This window comes from Canis lupus, chromosome 11 (assembly GCF_011100685.1).
Source record: "Canis lupus familiaris isolate Mischka breed German Shepherd chromosome 11, alternate assembly UU_Cfam_GSD_1.0, whole genome shotgun sequence".
Classification (NCBI taxonomy): Eukaryota; Metazoa; Chordata; class Mammalia; order Carnivora; family Canidae; genus Canis; species Canis lupus.
The window spans coordinates 50,927,426-50,954,555 of NC_049232.1; the positions used below are offsets into that span (position 1 = coordinate 50,927,426).

At 38.2% G+C, this 27,130-nt stretch overlaps 1 protein-coding gene and 2 non-coding genes across 9 annotated transcripts in view; all 3 read right to left on the reverse strand.

Annotated features, from left to right (window-relative positions):
- Positions 1-27,130, reverse strand: part of UBAP2 (ubiquitin associated protein 2) — a 124,843-nt gene that overhangs the window by 11,230 nt on the left and 86,483 nt on the right. For all 7 annotated transcript variants that reach the window (XR_005366923.1, XM_038552617.1, XM_038552616.1 and 4 more), the window contains 10 exons: positions 22,667-22,719; positions 19,043-19,110; positions 16,001-16,190; positions 12,388-12,601; positions 9,231-9,505; positions 8,456-8,625; positions 6,875-7,088; positions 4,409-4,448; positions 1,139-1,322; positions 129-198 (listed from right to left, as the gene is read on the reverse strand). Coding sequence is in view for 6 of the 7 variants with exons in the window: in XM_038552617.1 (XP_038408545.1) it covers positions 129-198; positions 1,139-1,322; positions 4,409-4,448; positions 6,875-7,088; positions 8,456-8,625; positions 9,231-9,505; positions 12,388-12,601; positions 16,001-16,190; positions 19,043-19,110; positions 22,667-22,719 (1,478 nt within the window). In the remaining variant the exon portion in view is untranslated. The remainder of the gene's footprint in view (positions 1-128; positions 199-1,138; positions 1,323-4,408; positions 4,449-6,874; positions 7,089-8,455; positions 8,626-9,230; positions 9,506-12,387; positions 12,602-16,000; positions 16,191-19,042; positions 19,111-22,666; positions 22,720-27,130) is intronic.
- On the reverse strand, positions 1,946-2,027 carry LOC119874090. The gene has a single exon (XR_005367311.1). It is a non-coding gene; the product is annotated as a small nucleolar RNA SNORD121A (small nucleolar RNA).
- LOC119874089 lies at positions 15,803-15,885 on the reverse strand. Its single transcript, XR_005367310.1, has one exon. It is a non-coding gene; the product is annotated as a small nucleolar RNA SNORD121A (small nucleolar RNA).

Here is a 27,130-nt window from a genome sequence, read left to right on the forward strand (position 1 = left end):
ATAATACCCAAGCAATTTGAAATTATCTCAGACATTCCAAACCCATAAACCAAAACCCCGCATGCACAGAACTAAGCTGTAAGCTCACTGAACAGGGCTGGGAATGAGGGGATGCAGTAGACACTTACTGTGTGTGATGTGCTGGAGGAGAGCGCTGCATGTGCAGAAGAGAGGCTGCTCTGATGGCTGGAGAGTGAACTAGAAGACAAAACAGAGCACCACGTGTCCACTCCACTGAGTCATCCCACAGGAGAGGCACATGTGTCCAAGTGGGCTAGAAAGAAGTTTGCCCTATCCCTCCAAGGGGAGCCCTTTACACTCATCATTTATCATCACCGTGGAGCCCAGACCAGGTGTTTGGATGTTTAGAAATGATCTAAAGGGTCATTTTCCATGAGGATACAGGCATCATGGCCTGCGAAATCTCCAAAGCCAGCTTTAGTCAACTAAAATCATCTGCTCTTTAGACTGATAAAAGAAAAAAACGGGACGGCACGTATAACACTGCCAGCCTTGGAGACCCCATTCAAACTGTGTGCAAGGGAAGAAAGTTTCTATTTCAACCCACCCATGCCAGAGCTAGAGCCTGACTTCTCATCAAATCCAGAATTCAAATCAAACGCTTTGCTTCCTGACTAAAGGGAGGGGAAAAGGTATACTCTACTCTGAAGATAAAGGATGATGGCAAAATAAAACCCATTCTCTCCTATATTCTGTTCTAATAATTCAACCTCTGAAGCCACATGAGCAAGTGAAAGACCTGCTCAAAAATGAAACATCATTCTCACTTCACATCCCAGAGACTCAAGCCCAGAGCTGGGGGGAGATGCCAGACTCCGGGAACACTCCTGAGGAGTCCAAGAAGAGTTAGCAGCAGTGACCCCTGGCTCCACCCCATTCCTAGGGGCCCCAGTGCTCTCTGACTGCAGGGGCATTACAAGTAGGCAAGTTTACACATCTGGTGCTTCTGAGACCAGGCCCAGCCAAAACCTACGCGCTGCAGCTTTATCACAAAAAGCCAGGCCATCATGCTAGGGGCAACAAAAGAATTTCGTTCATTGCAACTGCTTTCTACAAGGGTTCATCCAGGACTTCATCCCAGTGTGCCTCTCATTCTGGGCACGTATTTTCCCCATACCTGCTAAGCTGAGAAAGGGGGCTGCTGGACAAGTCACCAGGCTGCGACATGGAGGGCAAAGTGGCAGTGTGCTGAGATGCAGAGGGCAGAAGCGTAGTGCAGGAAGTGGTGCTGGGCAGGGAGCCCACAGATGGGAGGGCGGAAGGAGGGTCTGTTGTCTTTGGAGCTGGAACGGATGAAGTAGCTGTAAGAAAAGATCAGTTTAGCTCTAGAACCAATCATGAGTATCTGAAATACACTCAATATCTTGTGACATGGCAGGTTCAGTTTGAGAAACATATAAAGTTACATTCTCTGGGGATAATGCCCAAGTATTTGCTGTCAAATATGACTAGTAAAAATGACATGATGGTAAGACAAACAGCACGTGGCAAAGCGTAGGAAAAGTTAGCTTTATAATTGCAAACTGTCCTATAACGTGGATGTACTACTCCTAACTAAAGGAAGCCGACCCTGAGCTGCACCAGAAGGGGCAAGAGGCTCTGAGATTGATATACAGGATTAGAATATGAGGCAAATCTCAAAAGGCAAAACAAGGAACAGTACAAATTTGGTGGGCAAGACCATCAAAGAATTAGGTCTTTACCTCTATCCAGTATCCCATCAGGCTGACCTGGGAAAGCTTACAGCCAATTCAGGGCAAATGGGGGTTGGGAATTCAGGGTACATATACACTGGGGAGTGTATATGCCACTATCCAACACCTACTTTCACACATTCAGTGAGTATTTCCTTAAACCAAACCCTCAGAGCACATAAGGAGTTTATTAGGCTTCCCAAAGAACACAAATATGATCAATCCCAGCTGTAGAAAAGACTCAGTTTTAGTTCTATCCACACATACAACTCAGATATGTGCTTGGAAATAAAGCATCATTGTCTTTTCCAGTTAGGAAGAGCAACCTTCACCTACCTGCAGGACTCCCTTGGAGCCCAAAGGAAAACATGATAGTCTCTAAAAAGGAGGATTTGAAAACAAACACAGATAGCAACAGGATCAATACAAAACTTGGTCCATTTTCTTAGAGTAGTCCTTACCACCTTGAGGATTAACTTTTATGGACAGTCTATTCCAAACATGACAAATGTTGTTACAGATACCAGATAAAAAGACCACAGATGCCCTTGACCCAAAACTCAGACCCCATAAGTTACCTCCCTATGTCTTGGGGGACAATAATAAGCTCACAAGAAGCCTCTCAAAGAATAGGGGGTGGAGGGGAGTATGAGGAGGAGACACAGATGAAGACAAAAACCTATCTAAAATGCACACCAGGTTTTCCAGACATTTCATATCTTACTATCTCATTTAAAATCTCCACATAGGGGCACCTGGGTGGCTCAGCTGGTTTAGTGTCTGGATCTTGATTTCAGCTTAAATCATGATCTCAGGGTTTTGCAGGTATGGAGCCTGCTTAAGATCCTACTCCCCCGCCTCTCTGCTCTTCCCCCACCACTAAAAAAAAATAAATAAACAAAATCCAATCTCCAAATAATCAGGGAACCTGGCTGGATCAGCTGGTGGGATGTTTTGACTCCCAATCTCGGGGTTTAAGCTTCACATGGGGTGTAGAGATATTTTTTAAAAATTAAAAAAAAAAAAAAAAAAGGTCTCCAATAATCTAGGACACCTCTATGTGTTCTCACATTCTCACATGCCTATACTAAAGAAACTTGTCAGGACACGCGGGTGGCTCAGCAGTTGAGCATCTGCCATTGGCTCAGAGCATGATCCCGGAGTCCTGGGATTGAGTCCTGCACATCGGGTTCCCTGTGAGGAGCCTGCTTCTACCTCTGCCTATGTCTCTGCCTCTCTCTCATGAACAAGTAAAATCTTTAAAGAAAAGAAAAGAAACTTGCCACCAAAGCTTATGGAATGAGAATGTTCTCTGACATCAGAAGTTCTCTAAGTTATCAATGTACTTCCAAATAGCTCTGGCAGCCCAGCAGTAGCAAAATTAATTCTGGGTAAATTACATATGACACTTTATCTTATTATTTTATTTTTAAGGACTTTATTTATTCATGAGAGCCACGGAGAGAGAGACACGCATAGACATAGAGAAGCAGGCTCCATGCGCCACCCAGGGATCCCCGCATAGGACACTTTAATTCCAAATGAGGCCGATAAGATTCCATGTCCACACTCCCGAAATCCCAAATAAAAGCAGTCTTTCTGACCTCTCTACTCAATAGTGGATACCCATTTGCATTATTGCATAATGAAGGAAAATCATCATTAACAATAAAAGACAATTAAGCCAAGAACAAAGGAAAAAAACTAATGGGGATTCAGCTGTACCAACAACTCCAGGGATTACTGAACTTACCAGAATCAGAAGAGGGTCCCTCATTTTTTTCCCCAAGTGTTTACAGTGAGGAGTATTTGACCTCTTTTCCTTTTTTTTTTTTTTTTAAGATTTATTTATTTATGATAGAGAGAGAGAGAGAGAGGTAGAGACACAGGAGGAGGGAGAAGCAGGCTCCATGCCAGGAGCCTGACGTGGGACTCGATCCCAGGACTCCAGGATCGCGCCCTGGGCCAAAGGCAGACACTAAACCACTGAGCCACCCAGGGATCCCCTTGACCTCTTTTCTATACAATAGTCCACTAGATCATGAAGGCAATGAGCACGTGTTTTCTGAATTAGCACACCAAATTTTTGCTTTAAAAGTCCTTTATAATATTGAAGAGCTCTTTGACTATACTAGAACCTGTACTTCTAAGCAAAGCATCTTTTAAATCCATACTACACTCTATACTTGGGGAGCAGTCGACTAGAACAGAATAATATGAAGCTATCACCTCATTCTTGCTATAGTTATATTTCTCATAATACCATCAGCTATAACCTACTCAACACAGGAATCTCTAGCTGAACTTGCAAGCCCTGCCCAAAAAAGGATGCCAATGTGATGGCTCAAAACTATCAGAAAAAATGCAGGGACGCCTGGGTGGCTCAGTGGTTAAGGGTCTGTCTTTGGCTCAGGGTGAGATCCCAGGGTCCTGGAACTGAGTCCCACATCAGGCTCCCCATAAGGAGCCTGCTTCTCTCTCTGCCTATATCTCTGCTTCTCTCAGTGTCCCTCATGAATAAATAAAATCTTTTTTAAAGAAAATGAAAAAGAAAAAAAAAAAAAAAAAAAAGAAAATGAAAAAGGACTAAAATTTGCAGAACAAATTACCTGTTGTTTTCTCCATATTAGCTATATACTCTTTTTGTTTGGTTTCCACCAGCCAAAACAAGAACTGCTAGCTTATGTACTTACTGTCTATTGTCTGCTGACTTCGACCACCACCATGTCCATTCTGTAAGGAAGAGAAAAGAAAGTAAGTTAACCCACAAAAATCAAATGGCAACTTAGTGGAAATTCTATTGGAATTTAGCCAGAAACATATGAAGTACAGATTAATCAAGAAACAATGGCTTGGGGCAGCCCCGGTGGCACAGCGGTTTAGCGCCACCTGCAGCCCAGGGTGTGATCCTGGAGACCCAAGATCGAGTCCCACATCAGGCTCCTTGCATGGAGCCTGCTTGTCCCTCTGCCTGTGTCTCTGCCTCTCTCTCTCTGTGTATGTCTCTCATGAATAAATAAATAAAATCTTTAAAATAAAATAAAATAAAATAAAATTCCAAAGACTGACTTAACATATTTTAAAAAAAAGAAAAAGAAACAATGGCTTGTTTTGTTTCTTAAAGGATTTACTGTTAATAAATCCCAAGGAGCTGACATTTTTAAAAACTAGATTGAGTATTTAGGGAAGTAAAAAGGGCACAACGTAAGACTCATTACACAAGAAACAATGAAACAATCCTAAAAATTATTAAGCAGTACAAAAAAAGCTTAGGAACTCATGCTGAAATCACTACGCCTTTCTATATCATGCACCTTCTGTCTCCTGGGCACCACCATGCAAGAGAAAAATGTTTCTAAATTAAATGCAACATTTGATTCTTAGAGAGAAAGAGATGTTACTTTGAAACATGGCTTTTCTGACTGGGCAGGAAAAGAGCAGAATAGCAGAGTGTGATAGTACCAAAAGAGCGGAATCTGACAACTAGTTTGTATTAACTATAGGCATTTCATTGGAATCAAGACACACAGAAGGAGGCATCCTCACAAGGAAAATTTCCGCACACTGAGCATGGGAGACAGGTATATAGTGAATAACAGTGGAGCCTACAAGACTCAGACAGTATCCCTGGATGGAAGAAGGAAGCTGACATAAATTTCCTTCTTACAAATGTCAAAACTACTAAAGACAAACCTAATAAATGTTGCCTCTTTATTAATCCAAATCCAGTACAATTTCTGTTCAAGAAATCTTATTTACAACATATTTTTTTCCTTACAACAATTTGAAATTATTTACAAGAAATATAGACAATAAAACATTTTAACTTCGAAAAGAAAAACAAAAATTAGTTAAAATATAAGACTGAGTGGGGCACCTGGGTGGCTCAGTCGGTTAAGCATCTGCCTCTGCTCAGGTCATGATCCCTGGGTCTTGGGATCAAGCCCCACGAGGCTACCCAGAGCCTGCTTCTCCCTCTCCCTCAGCCTGCCCTCACCCTGCTTATGCGCGCTGTCAAATAAATAAATCTTTAAAAATTAGATAGAGCAAGCAAGCACAGACAATGGACAAAATGAAACATGTGAACTACACTATTTGGGGTGGGGGTAATTCTAAGCAGAAGAATGGTGGGAGTAGCAAAAGTAAAGTACTGAAAGGTCAGGAGATATCAGAAATCTGCAGGGTCTCAGCTCAACTAGCCAAGCAAAGAATGAGCTGAGCAATGAAATGAGCAAGCAATGTATGAGGTGAAATTAGGGCTGGAATTGAGAAGTTGAGCAAATGACAGAGACATAGCTTAGACAGCATATCGTCTGATTTATGTGTTTTTTAATTTATGTTTTAAAAACTACAGCCCAGTACTATACAAGAAAATATTCTGCAATAAAGGGAATATTCTATATACACCTGTGTGTGTTCCTATACTGTAGCCACTATAGGTATTGAGCATTTAAAATGCACTTTGTATGTCTGAGGAACCAGAACTGTAGTTGTTTAAGTCAACTACAATTTTAACCATATATATTAACTAGAATTTAAATAAAAAATTGAAATAATAAAAAAAATTAAGTAGCTCTCTCAGGACACCTGGGTGGCTCAGTGGTTGAGCATCTATCTGCCTTCGGCTCAGGCCATGATCCCAGGGTCCTGGGATTGAGTCCCACATCGGGTTCCCCTTGGTGAGCCTGCTTCTCCCTCTGTCTAGGTCTCTGCCTCTCTCTGTGCGTCTCTCATGAAGAAATCTTTTTTAAAAATAAATAATAAAGTAGCTCTCACCAGTAATACTTGAATATCCCAACTTACAGAAAACTTAGATATTAAAATAAGACTAAGATGTGCTCCCCCCGACACCTGCTCCAACACCCCATATAAAGCACTATGGACAATTTGGGATGTATCCTTATGCTATCCTTAAACTAAGCTTTTGGGTCCATTCACACATTCCTGTGCATGGGTGCTTGAAATGCATATTTCATACCACGTGTCCACTATTAGCAAACTCAATAAACTTTAGGGATTCTATTCAAAAGGTTAGCCAATTTCTAGGGGTGTCAGGCTGGCTCAGTCAGTAGAGCATGTAACTCTTGATCTTGGGGTCATAAGTCTGAGCCCCACATTAGGTGGAGAGATAACTTGAAGAAACCTGCCAGACCAATTACCGTGATGGTTCCTGGAGCTGACTCCGATGGACTCACAGAGCTTTGGTATGCAATTCTGTTATGCACAGAACTCTGGTCATAGGAGGAAGACGTTGTTACTGGACTAGTGGAGCTCAGTGATGAGCTGGTCAGACTGGAGGAGGTAATGACTGAAGTTGTATAGGTGGAGTTCTGTACTGCACTGGTCATTGGTAGAGAGGTATTCAAAGAATCACTAGAAAGAATAAAAAGATTTAGACATGAATTTGTCACTTTACATGGCTTGATCAAGTAGAACTATTTCATCACTTTATTGCTATATTATAAATTAAATAAACATGTCTGTACCTACACATTTATACTATTGCAATCTTTACCTGTATTAAAGATGTAAATTCAAAATATCCCTCCCCTCCCAATCAGACCCACCTAATTTATATGACAAGCAAAGGGACATCTTTAAGAATCCATAAAGAATCCAGAAGTCTAAAACCATTTTTAGAAAAGAGTAAATATCAGGTGTTAGCTCTGGACAGTGGAAAAATTAATAAAATCTAAAACCTGGGATTCTCTACTTATAAAACGTAAGTTTCCATTGAAGGAAAAACTGTGTTGGCAAAGATGTACAAGAACTGCATCCCTCACAGATTACTGGTAGGTATGTAAAATGCTGTAGCCACTATGAAGAAAGGTTACTGATTCCTCAAATGGTTAATGTAAGGAAAACTGTATGACCAGTAATTACTAGGTCTATATCCAAAACAACTGAAAGGACACAAAATTTGTCAATTAATGTTCATAGTACCACAATTCATAACACTCAAAAAGTGGAAACAATCCAAACAACTAATGAATGGATAAACAATGTGCAAACCAAGTGCGATTTATCTGCACAATGAAATACTATTCAGAAATAAAATGCATACAAGCTACAACATGGATGAACCTTGAAAACACTACACCAAGTAAAAAAAGCCAGATATAAAAGGTTACATATTGCATAATTCTTGCTATATGAAATTATCTAGGGGGTACCTAGGTGGTTGAGCGTCTGCCTTTAGCTCAGGTTGTGATCCCAGGGTCCTAGGATCAAGTCCCGCATCAAGCTCTCAAGGGAGCCTGCTTCTCCCTCTGCCTATGTCTCTGCCTTTCTCTCTGTGTCTCACATGAATGAAGAGAAGAGAAGAGAAGAGAAGAGAAGAGAAGAGAAGAGAAGAGAAGAGAAGAGAAGAGAAGAGAAGAGAAAGGAGAGAGAAGAGAAAGGAGAGAGAAGAGAAAGGAGAGAGGAGAGAGGAGGAGAGAGGAGAGAGGAGAGAGAAAAGAGAGATTGACCTGGAATGGGCAAATCCAGAGACAAGCGGAGTAGTTGTCAGGGGATGAGGGGATGGGGAAATTGTGAGGGACTGCTAACAGGCAAAGGGTTTCTTCCTAGGGTGATGGAAGAAAACTTCTGCAATCAGATACTAGTCATTGGTGGGTTTGGTGCACAAACCCACCACCAAAGGGTGTGTTGTCTCCACCAAGTGATTTCTTAGGCTCTATTTTGTTTTACTGCCAACAAAGGACTTAATTCAGTCAAAACCAGGCAAGTTAGTTGCGTACCTTAAAGACTTCGAATACAAGCTGATGGGAATTTGGTTACTATTTTCACTGCTTGTAGTTGATGCAAATTCAGAGAGAGAAGGTTCTGATCCAAATTCCAAGGCGCCAAACTGAACATTTAATCCTGTTACATCTGCTGAACCAGGCATTTCCACTGCAGAAGCTGGGATCTGAAAAAGCAGAGCCACCATGTCAAGAACAGAGATAAGAGGTTCCGAGTCCCAGAGGCCTGTAACAGAACCAAACAAGCACTGGTTTCCCACAGTACTACACTAGCACCCTCGAGGAACAAGGAGCAAGAGACCCAACAAAAGAAGGAAAAAAGGAAGGAGCATATTTCAAAAACAAAGAGAAGAGAAAAGAAAAATTAAACATTAGAAAGGTCAGTGTCACCAATTGCTTCTTAGAGCAAAGACTAAAGAAACGGTGGCGCTGGTGGTGGGTGAGTGATGGGAGAAGAGTGGGCCTTTGCTGAAAGCGTTATCTAATTAAAGAACCACTTACTCAGTATCTACAAAACACAGCTAAATACACAAGACCAGCAGATTTTCTGAGCCAGATCCTGTAATTTGAATGAACAGTCTCTGTCTCCAACACAAAACCATTCACCCTAATATTAGCCCATCTCTCAGAAATGGCCAACACCTCATTAAGCAGAGTAAGCTATGTGCTTGAAAAAATTACCATGTCACCGTTTCTGAGACTTATTAACCCAACCCTTGAGGTGTTAAAATACTCCACCACTGGGCCTGTGACCTCTGAATGGAGAACACACCTTAGAAGCTGGAGGTATCCGCCGCTTCGGTAGTTTGATGTGTTTAGGCTGTGGCTGGTGGGTAGACACAGCAATATTTTCTACAGTCATGCTGGGAAGCTGCAAAAGTTTGTTCACAGTGGAGGTACTGTCTCTGGGTGTTGACTCTCGCAGTTTTACCTGGGAAGGAAAGGACTCCAACCCAGGAGGAGGAACAGCAACGGCCTGAGTGTGGTGCTGCTGTCGCTGGCTCAATTGACTAAGAACCGGGGATGGTTCAGGCTGAGATTTGAAGTCTATGAAATATGTAAAGGGAGAGGGAGGGAAAGTAAGCAACAATCAATTATTTAGGAACATGGGCTTGGAGCTCCCTCTTCTACCATGACTGACAGTGAAAGGTTGTAGTCACCATTGGTTTCTCCCAACAATCTTCTACCCCATTCCCCAAGTTGGGGGTCTGTGTGATATATTATAACTGGTATATGTTAAGTGGAAAAGGAAGCTAATGGGTTTGTAGATAATTTCTTATGCAGAGAAGAGATGCAGTTTACATTAAGACATACGGAGTGGGTAAGAAGAGCACTGAGTTGCTACACACCAAGCCTTTAACTAACAGAGAATTCTATTTTTATTGCTTTATGGATCTTTTAACTAAATTGTTAAAAAAAAAAATTTCAGAAACATATATTTCAATATCCAAAAGGTAAAAAAAAAAATGTATATGATGACTATAAATCACCCTTTCAACTCTATCCCCAAATTCACTCCAGAGGCGACTGCCTCCTGTATCCAGTTTCCTGAGTATCTTCAGAGATGCTGTTTCAAAACACATTATATATCTTCCTCACAATTTGATTTTAAGAAACTGTTCCATATTAACATGTGAAGAGCTACTTTATTTTACAGCCACATAGTAATCCAGAGTATATAGGTATCGATTTTTAAAACTAGTGCTATATTAACAGGCTTTCAGGTTTTCCAGTATCTTGTTAAGAAAAACAATGCTGCAATGAATGTGTTTTATGACATTTTGCTTAAGTACAAGTACACCTGTGGAATCAACAGCTAGAATAGAGATACTACTTCAAAAAAAAAAAAAAAAAAAAAGAGAGAGAGATACTACTTCAAAGAGCTACTCTGTTTTAAATTTTTATGAACACTTCAAAATTCTTTCAACAGATAGAACATACACTTTTTAACATGCTTTGAATACCAACTTTTATCCTTCCTAATTTAAATAATAGAAAGTGGCATGAGAGATGAAAATTAAAATGATATAAATCTGATGAATCATCATTTCATATACTCCAGTATTCTTTGCCTGTGAACTCTTGCCATACCTCTTTGACCAGTTTTTACCTTGGTTTAGTCTCCTTTATTTATAGTTACTATTTTTTATAAAGGAAGGTAGCCCTCTGTCTACATGATTTTCAAATCACATAGAAGCTGGCAATTATTTCCAGTGAAGAGCAGGCTAATAAATATTTTAGGCTTTGAAGGCCATCCGTTATCGACTACTCAACTCTCCCCTTTGTAGACTGAAAGTAGTTGTAAGACAATATCTAACGAATGTCATGGCTGTGTTCCAATAAAACTGTATTTACAGAAACAAGTGAGAAATCCAGTTGAAGGGCTGCCAATCCATGACATGTATTTCCATCTTAGATGAATCTATTTTTGGACTTAATATTAGAGATATGTACAAAAGACTGGATTAAAAAAAAAGACTGGATTTATAAGGAATATGGGAATAGCATCTACAAATCTAAAAATTCTTATCACCCATTGCAGTGGGTCTGTAGAAAAAAGTTTACATAGGACTACAGCTGGCATCAGAAATGCCACCTTGTTAAACTGGCTCTTGGCCAGTGTCTAAGAACACAGAATTTTAATATGCTCTAGGCAAAGGTTGCCAGCACTCCTATCAGGTAAGAAGAGTGACTCTGCCTTTAATGTTTGCACAATGCAGTTTACGGTGAACACTAACTCTCCTACTGGGAATGGGGAATTTTGGTATTTACTAGGCAGAGACTAGTTAGTATAACCAGTCCTCCAATAAAAAAAAAAAAAGCAGTATTAAGGCTCTAATGAATTTCCTAGGTAGACTCCAAACTTGGGGATAGTCTCAGGTATTTCCATTACAACACATTCTCTTTCAGGAAAGAAATGTGATTTTCCATGTCTTTCATTAAGCCCTAAACATGCCTTGGAAAGCAACACTGTGTTTAATATAACCCTCTGCTATTCCTTAGTACAGTGTGGCATGTGTACATTGGTAGAAAATGGGTGAAAACATCCAACTTACACATTGTGCCTTTAAATTATAAACCACTGACATTAATGCTGCACAACAAATCATGGTAGATACATACAAATATTAGAGTAAGAAAGCAACCCAGAGGATGTCTTTTAAAATTCTACATCCCAACTTTGTCCCTCCCTACTATAATAGAGCTTAGAAAATTCTATCCAAGCATTTACTCAAAGTGTTATTTCCTGGGTGCCTGAGTGGCTCAGTCGCTTAAGCGTCTGCCTCCAGCTCAGGTCATGATCCCAAGGTCCTGGGAGCAAGTCCCATATCAGGCTGTCAACAGGGAGTCTGCTTTTCTCTCTACCCCTCCCTGCTGCTCATGCTCCCTCTCATGTGCTCTCTCTCAAATAAATAAATAAAACCTTTTTTTTTAAAGTGTTATTTCCTTATATTTTTATGGCTTTACGATACTTTTGCACATCTCTTTAAGTATGTACTACTACCACTACTGCTAATAACAACAAATATATGCAGGTATTTATATAACGCAAAGCTGATGGATTTAATTCACAAACTCCACAGAAATTCTACTAAAAAGAAACATCTCTGGACAAATTCCACATCAGTGTTGACAAGTCAACACACTCTACTATTGTTTTTTTTTTTCTTTTTTCTTTTTTTTATTTTATTTACTTATGATAGTCATACAGAGAGAGAGAGAGAGAGAGAGAGAGAGGCAGAGACATAGGCAGAGGGAGAAGCAGGCTCCATGCACCAGGAGCCCGATGTGGGACTTGATCCCGGGTCTAGAGGATCGCGCCCTGGGCCAAAGGCAGGCGCCAAACCGCTGCGCCACCCAGGGATCCCTCTACTATTGTTTAGCATGTCATCACGAGGGGCAAACCACCACAGAAAATGTATACTTACCAAAATGACTAAGGACTGAGGACTGGGAAGTTGAGGGCTTGAGGTCCCAAGAAGAAGTGGTTGTGGGGGGACTCGTACTATTCTGTTGTGAACTTGGGGTAGTGGTAAACTGGCCCAAACTTGGAGCTTTCAGCTGGTCCAAAATCTGGGAGCTGGTGATGTTTGCCATTTTGGAAGGTGCAAGCTCTCCAAATCCTGAACCAAGGACGGAGGACTTTAAAAGGAAATAAAAGCAAAAATCCTCAGCAATACAAATCTTTACACCAGACTTTAAACACATCAAGTATTTTTACAAGAATTTTCAAAACTATAACCGAGGACATCTGAATCAATAAAACTCACCTGAGTAAATGCTACATGAAAAAAAAAAAAATGCTACATGAAAATACTATTCAGCAAAATCTGATTAAATCCAGTAATCTTTCTAGATTCTGATATAAGAGGTTAAAGGGAAGGGGAATATTTTTCCTAGGTTTTAAGACATTGCTTTCTTCTTAAAAGTGAGGTCACAAGTTCATAAACAAAATGCTACTGTTTTTTAAACTAAAGAAAAATACCATGAATTAAATGACAAAGCTTGAGAAACAAAAATACAGTATTTTCTTAATATATGAACAACAGTAATCATGTTTAATTAAAATAACTGATCACAGAATGGATCAGCGAGGTCATCTTGCAAAATAAAATGCAGGTTGCTGCGCTAAAAGTTAATATTCTAAAATCAGACAACAAATGACACATAAGGATCTGTGTATTAGGCAGATACCCTGGACACTGCTACATTTATTTCAAGTTGTTGTGATGACTAAAAACACCATATACACTCTTTAAGTATACAAAAGAAAATGTTATGTCTCCCCTATCTATCCTGTCAGGTCAGATATTAAGATCCAAAGAGAATGATACACGTAAAGAATGAAACTGGACCACTTTCTAACACCATACACGAAAATAAATTCAAAATGGATTAAAGACGTAAATGTGAGACCTGAAACCATAAAAATCCTAGAAGAGAGCATAGGCAGTAATTTCTTAGACATCAGTCGTAGCAACATTTTTTTGGCTCCATCTCCTAAGGCAAGGGAAATGAAAGCAAAAATAAAGCATTGAGACTACATCAATAATTTAAAAAAAAAAAAAAAAAAAAGACCCAAGGAGAATGAAAGCCTAGGACCAGTGAACACAGTGGCAGATCAACTGCATTTTTATATGTCAAGATCCTTCAGTTTCTCAAAAGAGAAGTTATTTATCAAAAAATAACTTTTGGGGATCCCTGGGTGGCACAGCGGTTTAGCGCCTGCCTTTGGCCCAGGGCGCGATCCTGGAGACCCGGGATCAAATCCCACGTCGGGCTCCCGGTGCATGGAGCCTGCTTCTCCCTCTGCCTATGTCTCTGCCTCTCTCTCTCTCTCTGTGTGACTATCATAAATAAATTTTAAAAATTTTTTAAAAAATAATAACTTTTGGAAACCATTTAAAAGGTCAAAAACAGAAATGACTTGCAATCTCTTAAGAGATCAAATGTAGAAGCTGAAATAATTATTTCTTTTAACAGTATCCAAAGGCATGAAGTATCCCAAATGTTCTAAGGAAATCCAAATTCTCCTATCTGAGTAAAACATTAGGTTGTAAGCAGTTATTGCACATCAATCACAGAATCTGCTAACATTTATCACTACTCCAGAATCCTTTATCATGCTGTCCAAAATACCTGCCTTATGTTGCTCCAAGTCCACCGAAACCCAGTTCAAGCCCCCTTGTTATTTAGTAAAAGCCTCCAGGATGATGCTTCTATTCTTCCTCTCCCTACCTGATCTCTACCTGCATCAGGTAATATTACCAAATGCACTTTCTCTGTGCTTTACACAATGCAATGAAATCAGGGAATCAAGAAGCAGCACTTTGCTTCAGATTAACACTTAGCACAAGACTTCTCAATTTCATGTACATTTCAATATGGGGGCTTTAACAATGTGTGTATTAATCCACAAGTATGCATGCACACACATATATACACACACAAGTGCCCAACTTGCAATCTCAAAATTCTGACTTCTTTGGTCTGTGTGGACTCTGGCATTATTTTATTATTATTATTACTGTTGTTATTTACGGAAGTTCTCCACTGACTGTAAAAGTACAGGGGGTTGAGCACCACTGTTGTAATATGCTAAACAACTTATCCCAGTTTCTCAAGGTGTGTTCATTATGAAAGCAAAACACCTGATGGTACTCTTAAAAAAACCCAACCCTCATATCCTTAAAAAACAACCAAAAACCCCTCATGTCCAACCAATGTTCCTAAGATTCCAGCAGGTCAGCCTAGACATTACATCAGCATACTAGCAGCAGATGGAAAGGCAAAACAGGAAACGACAGGGATGGTTAGATCAAAACTTGAGGATACTGGGGCACCTGGCTGGCTCAGTCAGTGGAAGGTATGTGCAGCTCTTGATCTCAAGGTGATAAATTTGAGCCCCACACTGGGTATAGAGATTACTTTTTTAAAAATTAAATTTAAAAAAACTGAGGCATTATTAGACCCTCTCATGCCTTGGGCTGTCCTATTTACTTCATGAACTGATACCGTCTCATATGTAATTATATCAATAACACTAAAAATGTCAAGTTCCCAAACCAGTTATACACGACATGACATGTCTGTGCAGAGTAGAAGACAGCAATGAAAAGTTTACATATTTAATTCTCTATTAGGGTTCAGCAAATGATTTTTGAGTCAAGCAGGGGGAAAGATTAGATCATATTTCATAAGAAATTGTTTCTCAACCACATATTTCAGGCAAAACACAGCAAAGCATGAGCCAAAATAATTACCACTAGTGAAAGCTGCTGATCTGTATATGGAGGTATTCCAATCCTCCACCCACATCCCCCAATATCAACTGAGAACTACCTATAGCTGGGGCCTTCACTTTACCATTCTGCAGTTACATTCTTTCACATTCTACGATCTAAGATTTTATTCCTTTCAGCCTATCTTCATATCCTTCTCTACCAGTTCCTGGAGTCCCTTCTGATAGAAACTAAATTCTCATGCGAAGTTAAAGCCAGATATACAAGCAGCAGATGCCCTGGTTTTAATGAAAACATCCATATTATAAGGGTCTCCATTACAGAGTGGCATTTTAAGAAAAATACACTAATTTTATGAATAACAAAAAAAAAATGCAAAAAATATAAGCATCTAGGCAGACTTGGAAAGAACTGTTTTTGCATGATTTTAGCAAGCCAATACTGACAAACATTTGAATTTAACTAAACTGGGAAACAAATGAAAATTTTAATATAAGTAACAGACTTTAAAACAAAATCCAAGAAAAAATTAATATGAGATGCCTGAGTGATTACAACTTAAAAGATTTCAACAAATCATAAGGAAATATTTTTTATCTTTGTCCAGAAAACTCAGAGTAGCTGAATTCCACATGGAATCATCAGATATGTGCTTGGAAATTATCACATCATTGTTTTCCAGACGAGATTTACTATACTTTTATATTTTGAAAATAATTATAAGGCATGTGTTATTCTACAATGCATTTGCTTAGGGGTACATTCCTTCAAATCCCATACTAAAATAAAAGTGAGTTACCAGACTCTGAGGAGAATAGGAGTTGACAGCAGTGGAGCTGCCAGTCCCTGGTGCCATCTGATTGTTGTGCTGAGAATTTGTGAAGACAAGAGCTTGACCAAAGCCCTGCTGTTGGGAAGTTTCAAAGGAGTTGACTTCTGAGGCTTGACTGGGAGGAACAGGCTTCTGGAGCAAGGCTACCAGATCAATGCTAAGCAGACAAAAAGCAAATGAGGAACGAGTCAAAAGCAAATCTTACCAATAATGAATTTGAGAAGTGAAACAATATAAAGTAAATTCATGTTAAAAAATAATCTATGTGACGAAAATCTTTGGAAACTGGAATTTAAAGGAGTCAAAAGGACTGCATCAATCGGAAAAAGAAAAAAAAAAAAGCATACAAAGCCACAGACAGACACTAAAGCCAAGGCCTGGCAAAGAAGAGAAATGAAACGGTGCATCAAGACATTTCCACAGAAATAGCACAATAACAACTGATTTGAAACCTGAAGCAAATGAGTAAATAAACAATTCTCTGAAGCTTGGATAATTTACTGTAGAATATTTTGCTCCATTCACTACTTGGAACCAATTGTTTCTTAAATTGCCTCAAGGAAAGTGAATCCCTATTTTGGAGGAATGAGAACCACAGCCATAGTAGATAATTCAAGCTGTTTCCCATTTATCATAAACATCCCCTTAAGTTCTACATTCAAAGCTATAATATATTTAAGTTTATTTAAATCTCCAATAATTTTCTCTTATATATTCAGGGGGGAAATGCACACTATATTAATAAGTACTCTGTTAACTACAACTCTTGTTAATGCCCCCAGAAGAACAGACACTGCAACTTGAGAATCATGGCCTGAAAACCTAAAAGCACAAGGAAGAAGAAATGATCCTCTAGATTTATAGTACCCGACATGTAAGTGAATTACTAACTCTTCTCCACAAAACCTGCAAGGTGCTCTGGATTAACATGGTAATTTGCTCCATTAAACCCTTTCAAAGGCCAGTTTCCAGTCAGATCTCCTGTCCAAAATGTTTACCATGCCAGTGAAGCAGATCCTGGGAGGTCAAATAATTCAAGGCCCACTACTATCTGATAAAGAATAAAGTTCCTAGACCTGAGCTCCTTTCCTTATGCACTACCCACTCTTACCTTCCCATAACCAGTTGAAGTCCCAGACAAGAATTTTGGATCTCAGGGTAACGTTCTAACTAATGATTTCCTAATTCTGGGGATATAAATTCAGAGTAGTCGTAGCATATATAACATATCTCGAAAGCTATATTATCACAAAAAACACAGCACACTCTATTCCAAAAGAGAAGATAAATGCCTAAAAATAGTACAGCATTGTCTTCTGAAAAATAACCACTAAAGTCTATTTTAAATATTCTTTCTTTTTTTTTTAAATGCCCTCCCATGCCCAATTGCAATCTCTGGTCCCATCCTTTCCTCCTGTTTCAGTGAACAAGGGACGGGGCTTCATTTTTTTTTTTTTTTAATTTTTGTTTATTTATTCATGAAAGACACAGAGACAGAGGCAGAGAGAGAAGTAGGCTCCATGCAGGGACCCTGATGTGGGACTCAATCCTGGGACTCCAGGATCATGCCCTGGGCCGAAGGCAGGCGCTTAACCACTGAGCCACTGGGTGTCCCCCCTTTTTTTAATGAAAATATTCCTATGAAAGTCACTGAGTAATCAATATAATGAGTAAGTTTTAGCCATCTAAATAAATTTAAGCAATTCATAAACCCTTTGATCATTATTATTTCCCTGTAACAAAGTTTTATAATCATCTCATTTAGCAAGAAATCAAGCATGTTAAGATCAAAATGTCTTTCAATTCTCAGGTGTCATACCTAGAAAGGCCTTCACACTCCTAAATCATTGCATTTGAGACTATAATCAAAGGTTTTTTAAATTATTGCAGAAACTAGGATATAAATGAATGCTTTTTAAGGATTCAGTTCTGGGGGCACCTGTGTGTAGCTCAGTTGGTTGAGCATCTGTCTTTGGCTTGGGTCATGATCCCAGGTTCCCTGCTCAGTGGGAGCCTGCTTCTCACTCTCCTCCCCAGTTGTGCTATCTCTGTCACTATCTGTCTCTCCCTCAAATAAAGAAATAAAATCTTAAAAAAAAAAAAAAGTTAAGAATTCAGTACTGTACATAAAAACAGTGTTTTTATTTTCCTGAAAACGCCTTTATTTTCTGTAATCTAGAAGGCTAGATAAAAACTAGTAGAGCCTGGGGCACCTGGGTGGCTCAGTTGGTTAAGCATTTCCCTTCAGCTCAGGTCATGATCCCCAGGTCCCAGGATCAAGTCCCACATCTGGCTACCCATCGGGAACCTGCTTCTCCCTCTGCCTATATCTCTTCCTCTCCTTCTGTGTCTCTCATGAATAAATAAATAAATAAAATCTTTTTAACAAAATAAAAATAAAAACATAAAAATATAAGCCATGTCAAAAAAATAAAAATTAATAAAACTAATAGAGCCCATATAAAATGAGAAGTTTGTATTACCCTTAGAAGATCTAAATAAATGGTATTATACACAGAAACCAAAGAATATTCTCCATTAGGTTGATGTGTCAAAAAAAACCAACATATTTACAAAAGTAAAAAGGAACAGTCATTAAGTTTAACAGGGGTACTGGGCTGGCTCAGGCAGTGAAGCCTGCAACTCTTGATCTTGGGGTTGTGAGTTTAAGCCCAACATTGGGTAGAGATTACTTAAAAACAAAATCTTAAAAAAAATTAAGTTAAATAAAATAGGTTTAACATAATCTCTATCACAAATGATAAGAAATCCCAAACATAACTGCTATTTTAATTCACCACTGGATACAATAATTAGAAAATGATGGAGGCTCTGTTAGCTCACAAGGATGGTTACAGATAAAACAAATTCTTAGAAGGAAAAGACAACAAACTGAAAGATTTAAGCAAAGGGAAAAAAAAAAGACCTGAGCCCCCAAATAAATCTCCTGAGCAAGAAATTTAAATTATTGCTTTGAATAACAAACAAAAGGTGACAAAAATTATTTACCTTTGCCCAGGTGTGACATGATTCTCTGCTGGAACAGCTGAGGCAGTGAAGACCTTTGTTTCAGAAAGCTATAAGGAAAGGAATAAAAAAATACTTTGCTCTTATTTTACAGAACATAAAACCAAAAATTTATCAAATTTCTGACAATTTTTAGTCCTCAATACTCTCATTATACCTCAACCAAAAAGTAGTCAAAGGAAATACATAAAAAAAATTTACTTGTCATTATCACTTAAGATTTTACTTATTTATTCATGAGAAACATACAGCGGCAGAGACATGGCCAGTTTATCCTTTTTAAAGACTGCTCTAGTACTTATCAACTCTAACAGTCTCAGAACTCTGAAACACTGCATAAAAATCAGGTTGCTTCACACACTAATATTCAGGCAGAGCAGCCAGTAGGTGTTCATCTTCTATAAAAACAAAAAGTGAATAGTTTACTGTTTCAACAAGAAGGGCTTACACTGCACCCTGTTACAAGGTATCTTAAAGAGCCCCAAAGAAATCATTTTTACCTTTACTCTATTTTATATATAAGACTCTGTAACAGAGTAAAGCAATAAAGGAATAACTAAAAAGCAGTGGTAAAGTAGATCCAAAGCCGCAAAAATACTAATCAGTTCAAAGCAAAAGAGAACCACATTAAATCACTGACATCGTATCTAACCTTGGTGGAACACAGAAACTTAAATTGTTTCCTCTTTATTTTTTTAAAAAGAGAGAGGGGCAGCTGCTGCCTCAATCAGTAAAAATGTGACTCTTGATCTCAGTGTTGTGAGTTCAAGCCTCATGTTGGGTGTGGAAGCTACTTAAAAACAAAAACACTTTAAAAAAATATGTAGAAAGTAAGCATTCTCAGATTTCAAGAGACACAAGACATATTTTAAGATTTATGAAAAGAAAAAATCAGAAGAAAATACATAAAATTTATTTAAAGTGGTTGCCTCTAGGGGCAGCCTCGCTGGCTCAGTCAATAGATCATGCAACCCTTTGATCTCAGGATTGCAGGTTTGAGTCCCACATTGGGTCCCGAAATTACTTAAACGGGGAAAAAAAGGAGTGGGGAGGGAAAGGCTAATAATAGTTACTGTTTCTTTTTTTTTAAGATTTTTTTTTTTTTAAGATTTATTTATTTCTGTGTGAGAGAGAAAGCATGGGTACAAGGTGGGGCGGGGAAAGAATCTCAAATAGATACCTGCTGGATGTGGAGCCCGACACGGGGCTCGATCTCGCCACCCTGGTATGACCTCAGCCAAAACCAAGGGTTGGACACTTAATTGATTGAGCCACACAGGCAACCTATTAGTCATTAATCTAAGCTCCACAAGGAATTTTAAATTTATACCTTAGACTACGGATGTTTCAAGCATTATTTTATACCATCTCAGAAAAGATTTGATTTTTTTAATTTTTGAAAGAATACATCCAAATTTCCTATGTTAATTATTTTCACTAATTATAAATTATATTGTGATATAATATGGGCTTTCCAGTAGAATATTAAACTCTCTGTGTACATTTGAACTGCTTGTTAGCAACATTAACTGAAAGACCCTCATCTGACCCATAGAAAAACGCAGTTGAGTTAGGCAGGACAATTGTTATGATATTCATTACACTGACAAAAGAGAAGGCTCAGTAAGATGCATTAAAGTCAATACGTCAGCTTAGCTAGAATTTGAATACGGACCTTTTGCATTCTGATCCCCTGCTAATTTTCTTTTTTTTTTTTTTTTTTAAGATTTTTTATTTATTTAATCAAGAGAGAGCAGAACAGGCAGAAGGGCAGAGGGAGAGGGAGAAGCCGACTCCCCCACTAAACAGGGAGCCTGGTGTGGAACTCAATCTGGGGACCCCAGGATCATGACCCTGAGCCAAAGGCAGGTGCTTAACCAACTGAACCACCCAAGCGCCCCTCTCCTGCTAATTTTCTAGCCTGCCTGCTCACCCAGACAGGAGCCAAGGAAAGCTAAAGCTTCTAGCACTGGAAATATTCTTTTCTCCCAACAAACTCTTAGCAAAAATTCTAGTAATACAAAACATTTAAATGTTGGACAACTCTGAAATAAGGTAAAATGCCCATAGGCTGCTCAATGTGTCCTCCTTCAGCACTGGTACCCATCCCTCCATTGATTCAAATAACCACCCATCTAGTCCAGCCTCTTCATAGTACCAGTAGAACAGAGCTGTGTGACATTATACTCAAACATCTCTACTGTCTTCCTTCCTCATACTCTACCCAGTTTGCTCTCTAACAAACCAAACATAATACTGCTTCACTGCAGGGCAGGGGTGGCATAACTGCTGTTCACTTCTTTAAAAATACACTTGTATCTAGGTGACTCAATCCATTAAGCATCTGAATTCGGCTTCAGTTCAGGTCATAAACTCAGGGTCCTAGAAGTCCATTTGTCCCTCTCCCTCTACTCCTCCCCCTGCTTATGCTTTCTCGCAAATAAATAAAAATCTTTATATATATATACTTATAAAATAATATTAAATAAATAAAAATATACTTATGAAAACAAAATGGTAAAGGAGATCGGAAATAATTCAAAGAAAAAAAATTTGAAGTCTGGGCTACTTGCATGGTATTAAAGGCAATAGTTGGGGCACCTCGCTAGCTCAGTTGGTAGAGAAGCAACTCTTGGATCTTGAGGTTGTGAGTTAGACCCCATACTGGATGGAGAGATTACTTGAAAATAAATTTAAAACCCATCATTTAAATAAATAAAGGTCAATCCTTATAACCCCTTTATTCTCTCCCATGTAATGTCCTGCTCTTTATCATGTGTATACACATGTTCTAGACCTTGAGAGTCAAAGAGAAAAATGGTATAAAATGTGGTAAAGGGATTCTAGTTCAGTTACATTTTCTTTTTTAAGTTAAATCTTTTTGATCAAAGAATATCTTATGCTAATCCCAGAGTTATAAATGAACACTACCCAGAGGCTAGTGTGGTACACTGAAAAATGTCTATGGAATAAATGAATATAAAAAGAGCTCATCTAGTTTTAGGAAGAAGGGGTTGGGGCTAGAACCAGATTCACATATTCAGGTTAATTTCAGCTGTGACCCAAACACTACAGTCTCCTTTAATAAAAATGCTATAAAAAATAAATTTTCACAGGCCAGGGCAACAGCATCAGTTGGTTATCAGAACAAACAAGTGGCACCTGAGTAATTCAGTCGGTTAAGCATTTGACTTTCGCTCAGGTCATGATCTCAGGGTCCTGGGAGTGAGCTCCACTTTGGACTTTCCACTCAGCGGGGAGCCTGCTTATTCCTCTCCCTCTGTCCCTTCCCACACTTGAGCACTCTCACTCTCAAATAAAATTTTTTAAATTTTTAAAGAAAGAACAAGAGATAAGACCAAAAAAATGATTTCAGTCTTATTTTACAACTGGTCATTTTTAAGTGGATGCTTTAAAAATAAGTTTCTTAAAAACCTCAAAACACCAACCTCCTTCTAAGAAGCATTTTCTAAAAAACATGATAATCACTGATGTCTGAAAAGGAACCATGAACAACTGTAAGGTATCTCCAGCTTTCTTCAAAGAACACATGCCCCTATCAGAAACCAAAAAGAAGATAGATCTAACCTGAAGCTAAATACTTACATCTTCAGTCCAGTCATCTGTTGTCCACTCTTCCACAGAATTCTTCCAGGCTCCTGTTGATAATAATTATAGCTTACATCACAATACCAAATATTGTCTTTCTTCAAATAATTCTGTTGTATACTGCATAAGATGTGCCATGTATCTCATTAGTAATTTACTTTATAATCCAAGAAACAGGAAGCTTCTGATCTATACTCAATAAAATGTCATGTTGTCAAATACCAACTTACCTGGGTACTATCCACAAAGCAATTTCTGTGGTTTCCTAATAGATCTCTACCAAAGATCAGTCCTGCTCACATAAAATATGGTGCTATAACTCTTGATTAGGTAGAGCAGATCTGTTCAAACAATTGTTACATAATAAACATCTATCAAGTAATTAAGTGCTTTAAGGAAAAAGCATTTGTGTCCAAAAATGCTGACTTTAGTATTCAGAGATCCTGTAGAAGTTACAGGCCCATTACTGTAAACTATATATACATACCCAGAGAAAATGGTTTTCAAAAGAAAATACACCAATATATCAACTATACCCCCAGGCATTAAGATTGTGAATATTTTCATTGAGCAGGAAGAAACGAGTTGAGCATCTGACCTACCATGAGGTTTGTGTGTAGAGAGAACAAAAGAAAAAGAGAAGGGGAACACTCTCAAAAATAAAGTGGAATCTAATCTCCTTGGAGTCAGGTCAAAAACCTAGTACCCAACTGCCTCATAAATAAATAGATGGTATTACCTAGAAAAAGTCCTTCTCTATGGAATGCTTTGACTGGATGTCCCGAGCTTAGGACTGGTTATGGCAAACACAGAATTAATGAATTTATGCAGTATGACTTCCTGTAAAACTATCACTTAAGATATGCTATTATATGGGAGATTTTTCGAACCTGAAAACATTCCCTGCTGTGAGAAACCTAAACACATCATTGACAGACTTCATCTATCATTGTAGACCATAGAATATATATATTATAATCAGGAAGAATGTGGAAACAGGCACTCCTTGTTCTTTTGTGCCTCTCGACTGCATGTATGCTTAAAATAACAGTAAAGATTCACAGAGAAAGATATGAACTGACAATCTGATCCTTCGTGATTGATGATTGAACCATCAATCTCTTAATGATTTCTGTAATTTTTCTGGAAGCGTAGTAGAACAAATATGGATTTAACATGGTCCCAAAACATCTGAGTTAAAATATTTTCTTAATTCAAGAAAGAAGTGGGGATCCCTGGGTGGCGCAGCAGTTTGGCGCCTGCCTTTGGCCTGGGGCGCGATCCTGGAGACCCGGGATCGAGTCCCGCGTCGGGCTTCCGGTGCATGGAGCCTGCTTCTCCCTCTGCCTATGTCTCTGCCTCTCTCTCTCTCTCTCTATCATAAATAAATAAATAAATAAATAAATAAATAAATAAATAAATAAATAAATAAATAAATAAATAAATAAATGATAATTAAAAAAAAGAAAAAAGAAAGAAGTTACAGTTTAAGTGAAAAACAAAAGGTAGTTAGTCCTAGTCAGAAATCAGTACTGAAAATTTGTTAAGACCTCCACACAGGCTTCTTAAAGGTCACACTATACACAAAGCTAAATGAACCTGAGGCAAGCCATCTACCTACTCTCCATTCTTATATTCCTTCTACAGCGTGACTTTCTTCTTGGTACTAATAATATATAATCTCCAATCTTCAAATATATCTCCTTCAAGCCCTTTCTCTAAGTAAATGCATAGCTGTAAAAGGACAAAAACTAATGTGAAGGATGGCCAGTAAGCACCGTTCTTGGTGCCACCTCCATCCACCCTACCTAATGTGCTTAGGCTGTTAAAGTCATTACAGAACACAGTTTTCTAAGGATTAATAAATTTTATAAAAAAGCTAAAGCTCACCCTAAGCAGTTTTAGGAACATTCTAATCAAGACAAAGAAAACAGGGGCAACTGGCTGGCTCAGTCAGTAAAGCCTACGACTCTTGATCTTGAAGTTGTGAGTTCAAGCCCCACACTAGGTACAGAGATTTTTTTTTTTTTAATCTAAAAAAAAAATCTTAAAAGTTGGAAAATAGCTGGAAAGATACACACACACACACACACATATGTATGTATATATATACATAAATATAAATAAGGGATATTCCAAAGGAGAAAAACAATGATGAGGCATTAAAAAACCTCTCTATATAAAATATTAAAACTATCCTAAAGTTTACAACATAGCGTTTTTTCCAAAAAAATTTTTAAGTTGTGGTATAATACTCATAAAATTTACTTTTATGATCATTTTTAAATGTACAATTAAGTGGTATTAAGTTAAAGCACATTTTCATATAAACAATGTAAAGAGACTGGCCTAATACTTAAGAGATAAGATTATTTTTAAAATAATTAAAACATAAACTTAGACACATAAAAACAGAATCTGAGCAGAACAACACCTGAGTGGCTCAGCATTTGAGCATCTGCCTTTGGCTCAGGGCATGATCCCAAGATCCTGGGATCTAGTCCCACATCAGGTTCCCACCCCCCCAGAACCTGCTTCTCCCTCTGCCTGTCTATGCCTCTCTCTCTCTCATGAATAAATAAAATCTTAAAAAAAAAAAAATTCTAAGTACATATAACAACTAGTAGAGGACAATGTACACAGTCACAAGCAGAAGTGCAACATTGTAAAGTGGTTATGTGTGGCAACAGGGGGGAACCCCTATCAGAAATCAGGGCCAATTATTGCAGTTACCCACCCTAAATACACAGACATTACATATAGACAAATACAAGTTCAAGTCCTAATCTTATTATGAAATATTAAAAATTTACATTAAGACTTTGGTCCCCATTATAGACCTATAAACTTACCTCTCAAACATATGGGAAAATGTCAAAAACAATTTATTTTCAGCTTAAAATAAATTTGAAATGCATGCTTTATGTTTAACTTGATGTTAGCCCTCTATCAAAAGCACATATAAGGCAGCCATGTAGTTTTGAAAAAAGGAAAACAATGAGGTAAAAATCTGTGTCTTCTTTTTCTAACTTTCATTTATTTACTATTTTCTATCATTAACATGAGAAATTAATTATATTGCATTTAAAGTTATATTTTGCTATTAAATTTGATGGGATTTTGTAATCTGGTCTGACAATCTTTTTTACTCAAGTAAAATTCATATAATATAAAATTAGTCACTTTAAAGTATATAATTCAGTGGGTTTTTTTAATATATATTTTTAAATTTAAGTTCAATTAACATGTAATATATTATTAGTTTCAGAAGCAGAAGTTAGTGATTCAGCAGTCTTTTTTTAGGCTAATTAAAATCTTTTTTATTTTTTTAATTTAAACTCAATTAATTAACATATAACATTATTTTCAGAGGTAGAGGTCAGGGATTCATCAGTCTTATATAATACTCAGTGCTCATTACATTACATGCCCTCCCCAGTGTTCATCACCCAGTTTAACCTTTCCCCTATCCCCTTTCCCTCCCGTAGCCCTCAGTTTGTTTCCTATGAATAAAGAGTCTCTTATGGTTTGTCTCCCTCTGATTTTTTTTTTTTAAGATTTTATTTATTTATTCATGAGAGAGAGAGAGAGAGAGAGAGGCAGAGACACAGGCAGAGGGAGAAGCAGGCTCCATGCAGGGAGCCTGACACAGGACTAGATCCCGGGTCTCCAGGCTCAGGCCCTGGACCGAAGGTGGCGCTAAACCACTGAGCCACCCGGGGCCGCCCTCTGATTTTGTCTTGTTTTATTTTTTCCTCTTTTCCCCTATGATCCTGTTTTGTTTCTTAAATTCCCCACATAAGTGAGATTATACGATAACTATCTTTCTGTAATGACTTATTTCACATAGCACAGGCTGAGTAGCATCCAAAAATCTGTGTTGTATTGAAGGCCAATCTGTAAAGCACTTCCATAACCAAAAGCTGTTTATCAAGTGGTTGTAAAAAGACAGTTTCTATAATTATTCAACTGATGAAGTTTCCTTAACTAGCCTTGATTAAAATGGAAGATATTGTAAGCATTTTAAAAAATTATTTTAACTAAGTTCTATGGCCAACATGCAGCTTGAACTTCTGACCCCGAAATCAAAAGTCACATGCTTTGCAAACTGAGCCAGCCAGATGCCCCCATTTTAGAATGTTCTTAACCAAGGAAATTTTTTAAATTAGACAACCGTACCTTTGAGCTCATAAGAATTTTTCTTTGGCAGATCCTGAGCTACATTTTGAGCATTAGATGCCAGTTCTGCAGATCAATGTACAACAGAAGGTCTTAACATATTAAAATAATGAAGGTATTCATCAGAAGAGAAACTGGTGAGCAACAGAAGAGAAACTGGTGAGCAACACAAAAAGTAAAGTGTCATGGTTGCCTGGGTTGCTCTTCCTTCAGCTCAGGTCATGATCTCAGAGTCCTGGGATCAAACCCCATGTCAGGCTCCCAACTCAGTGGGGAATCTGC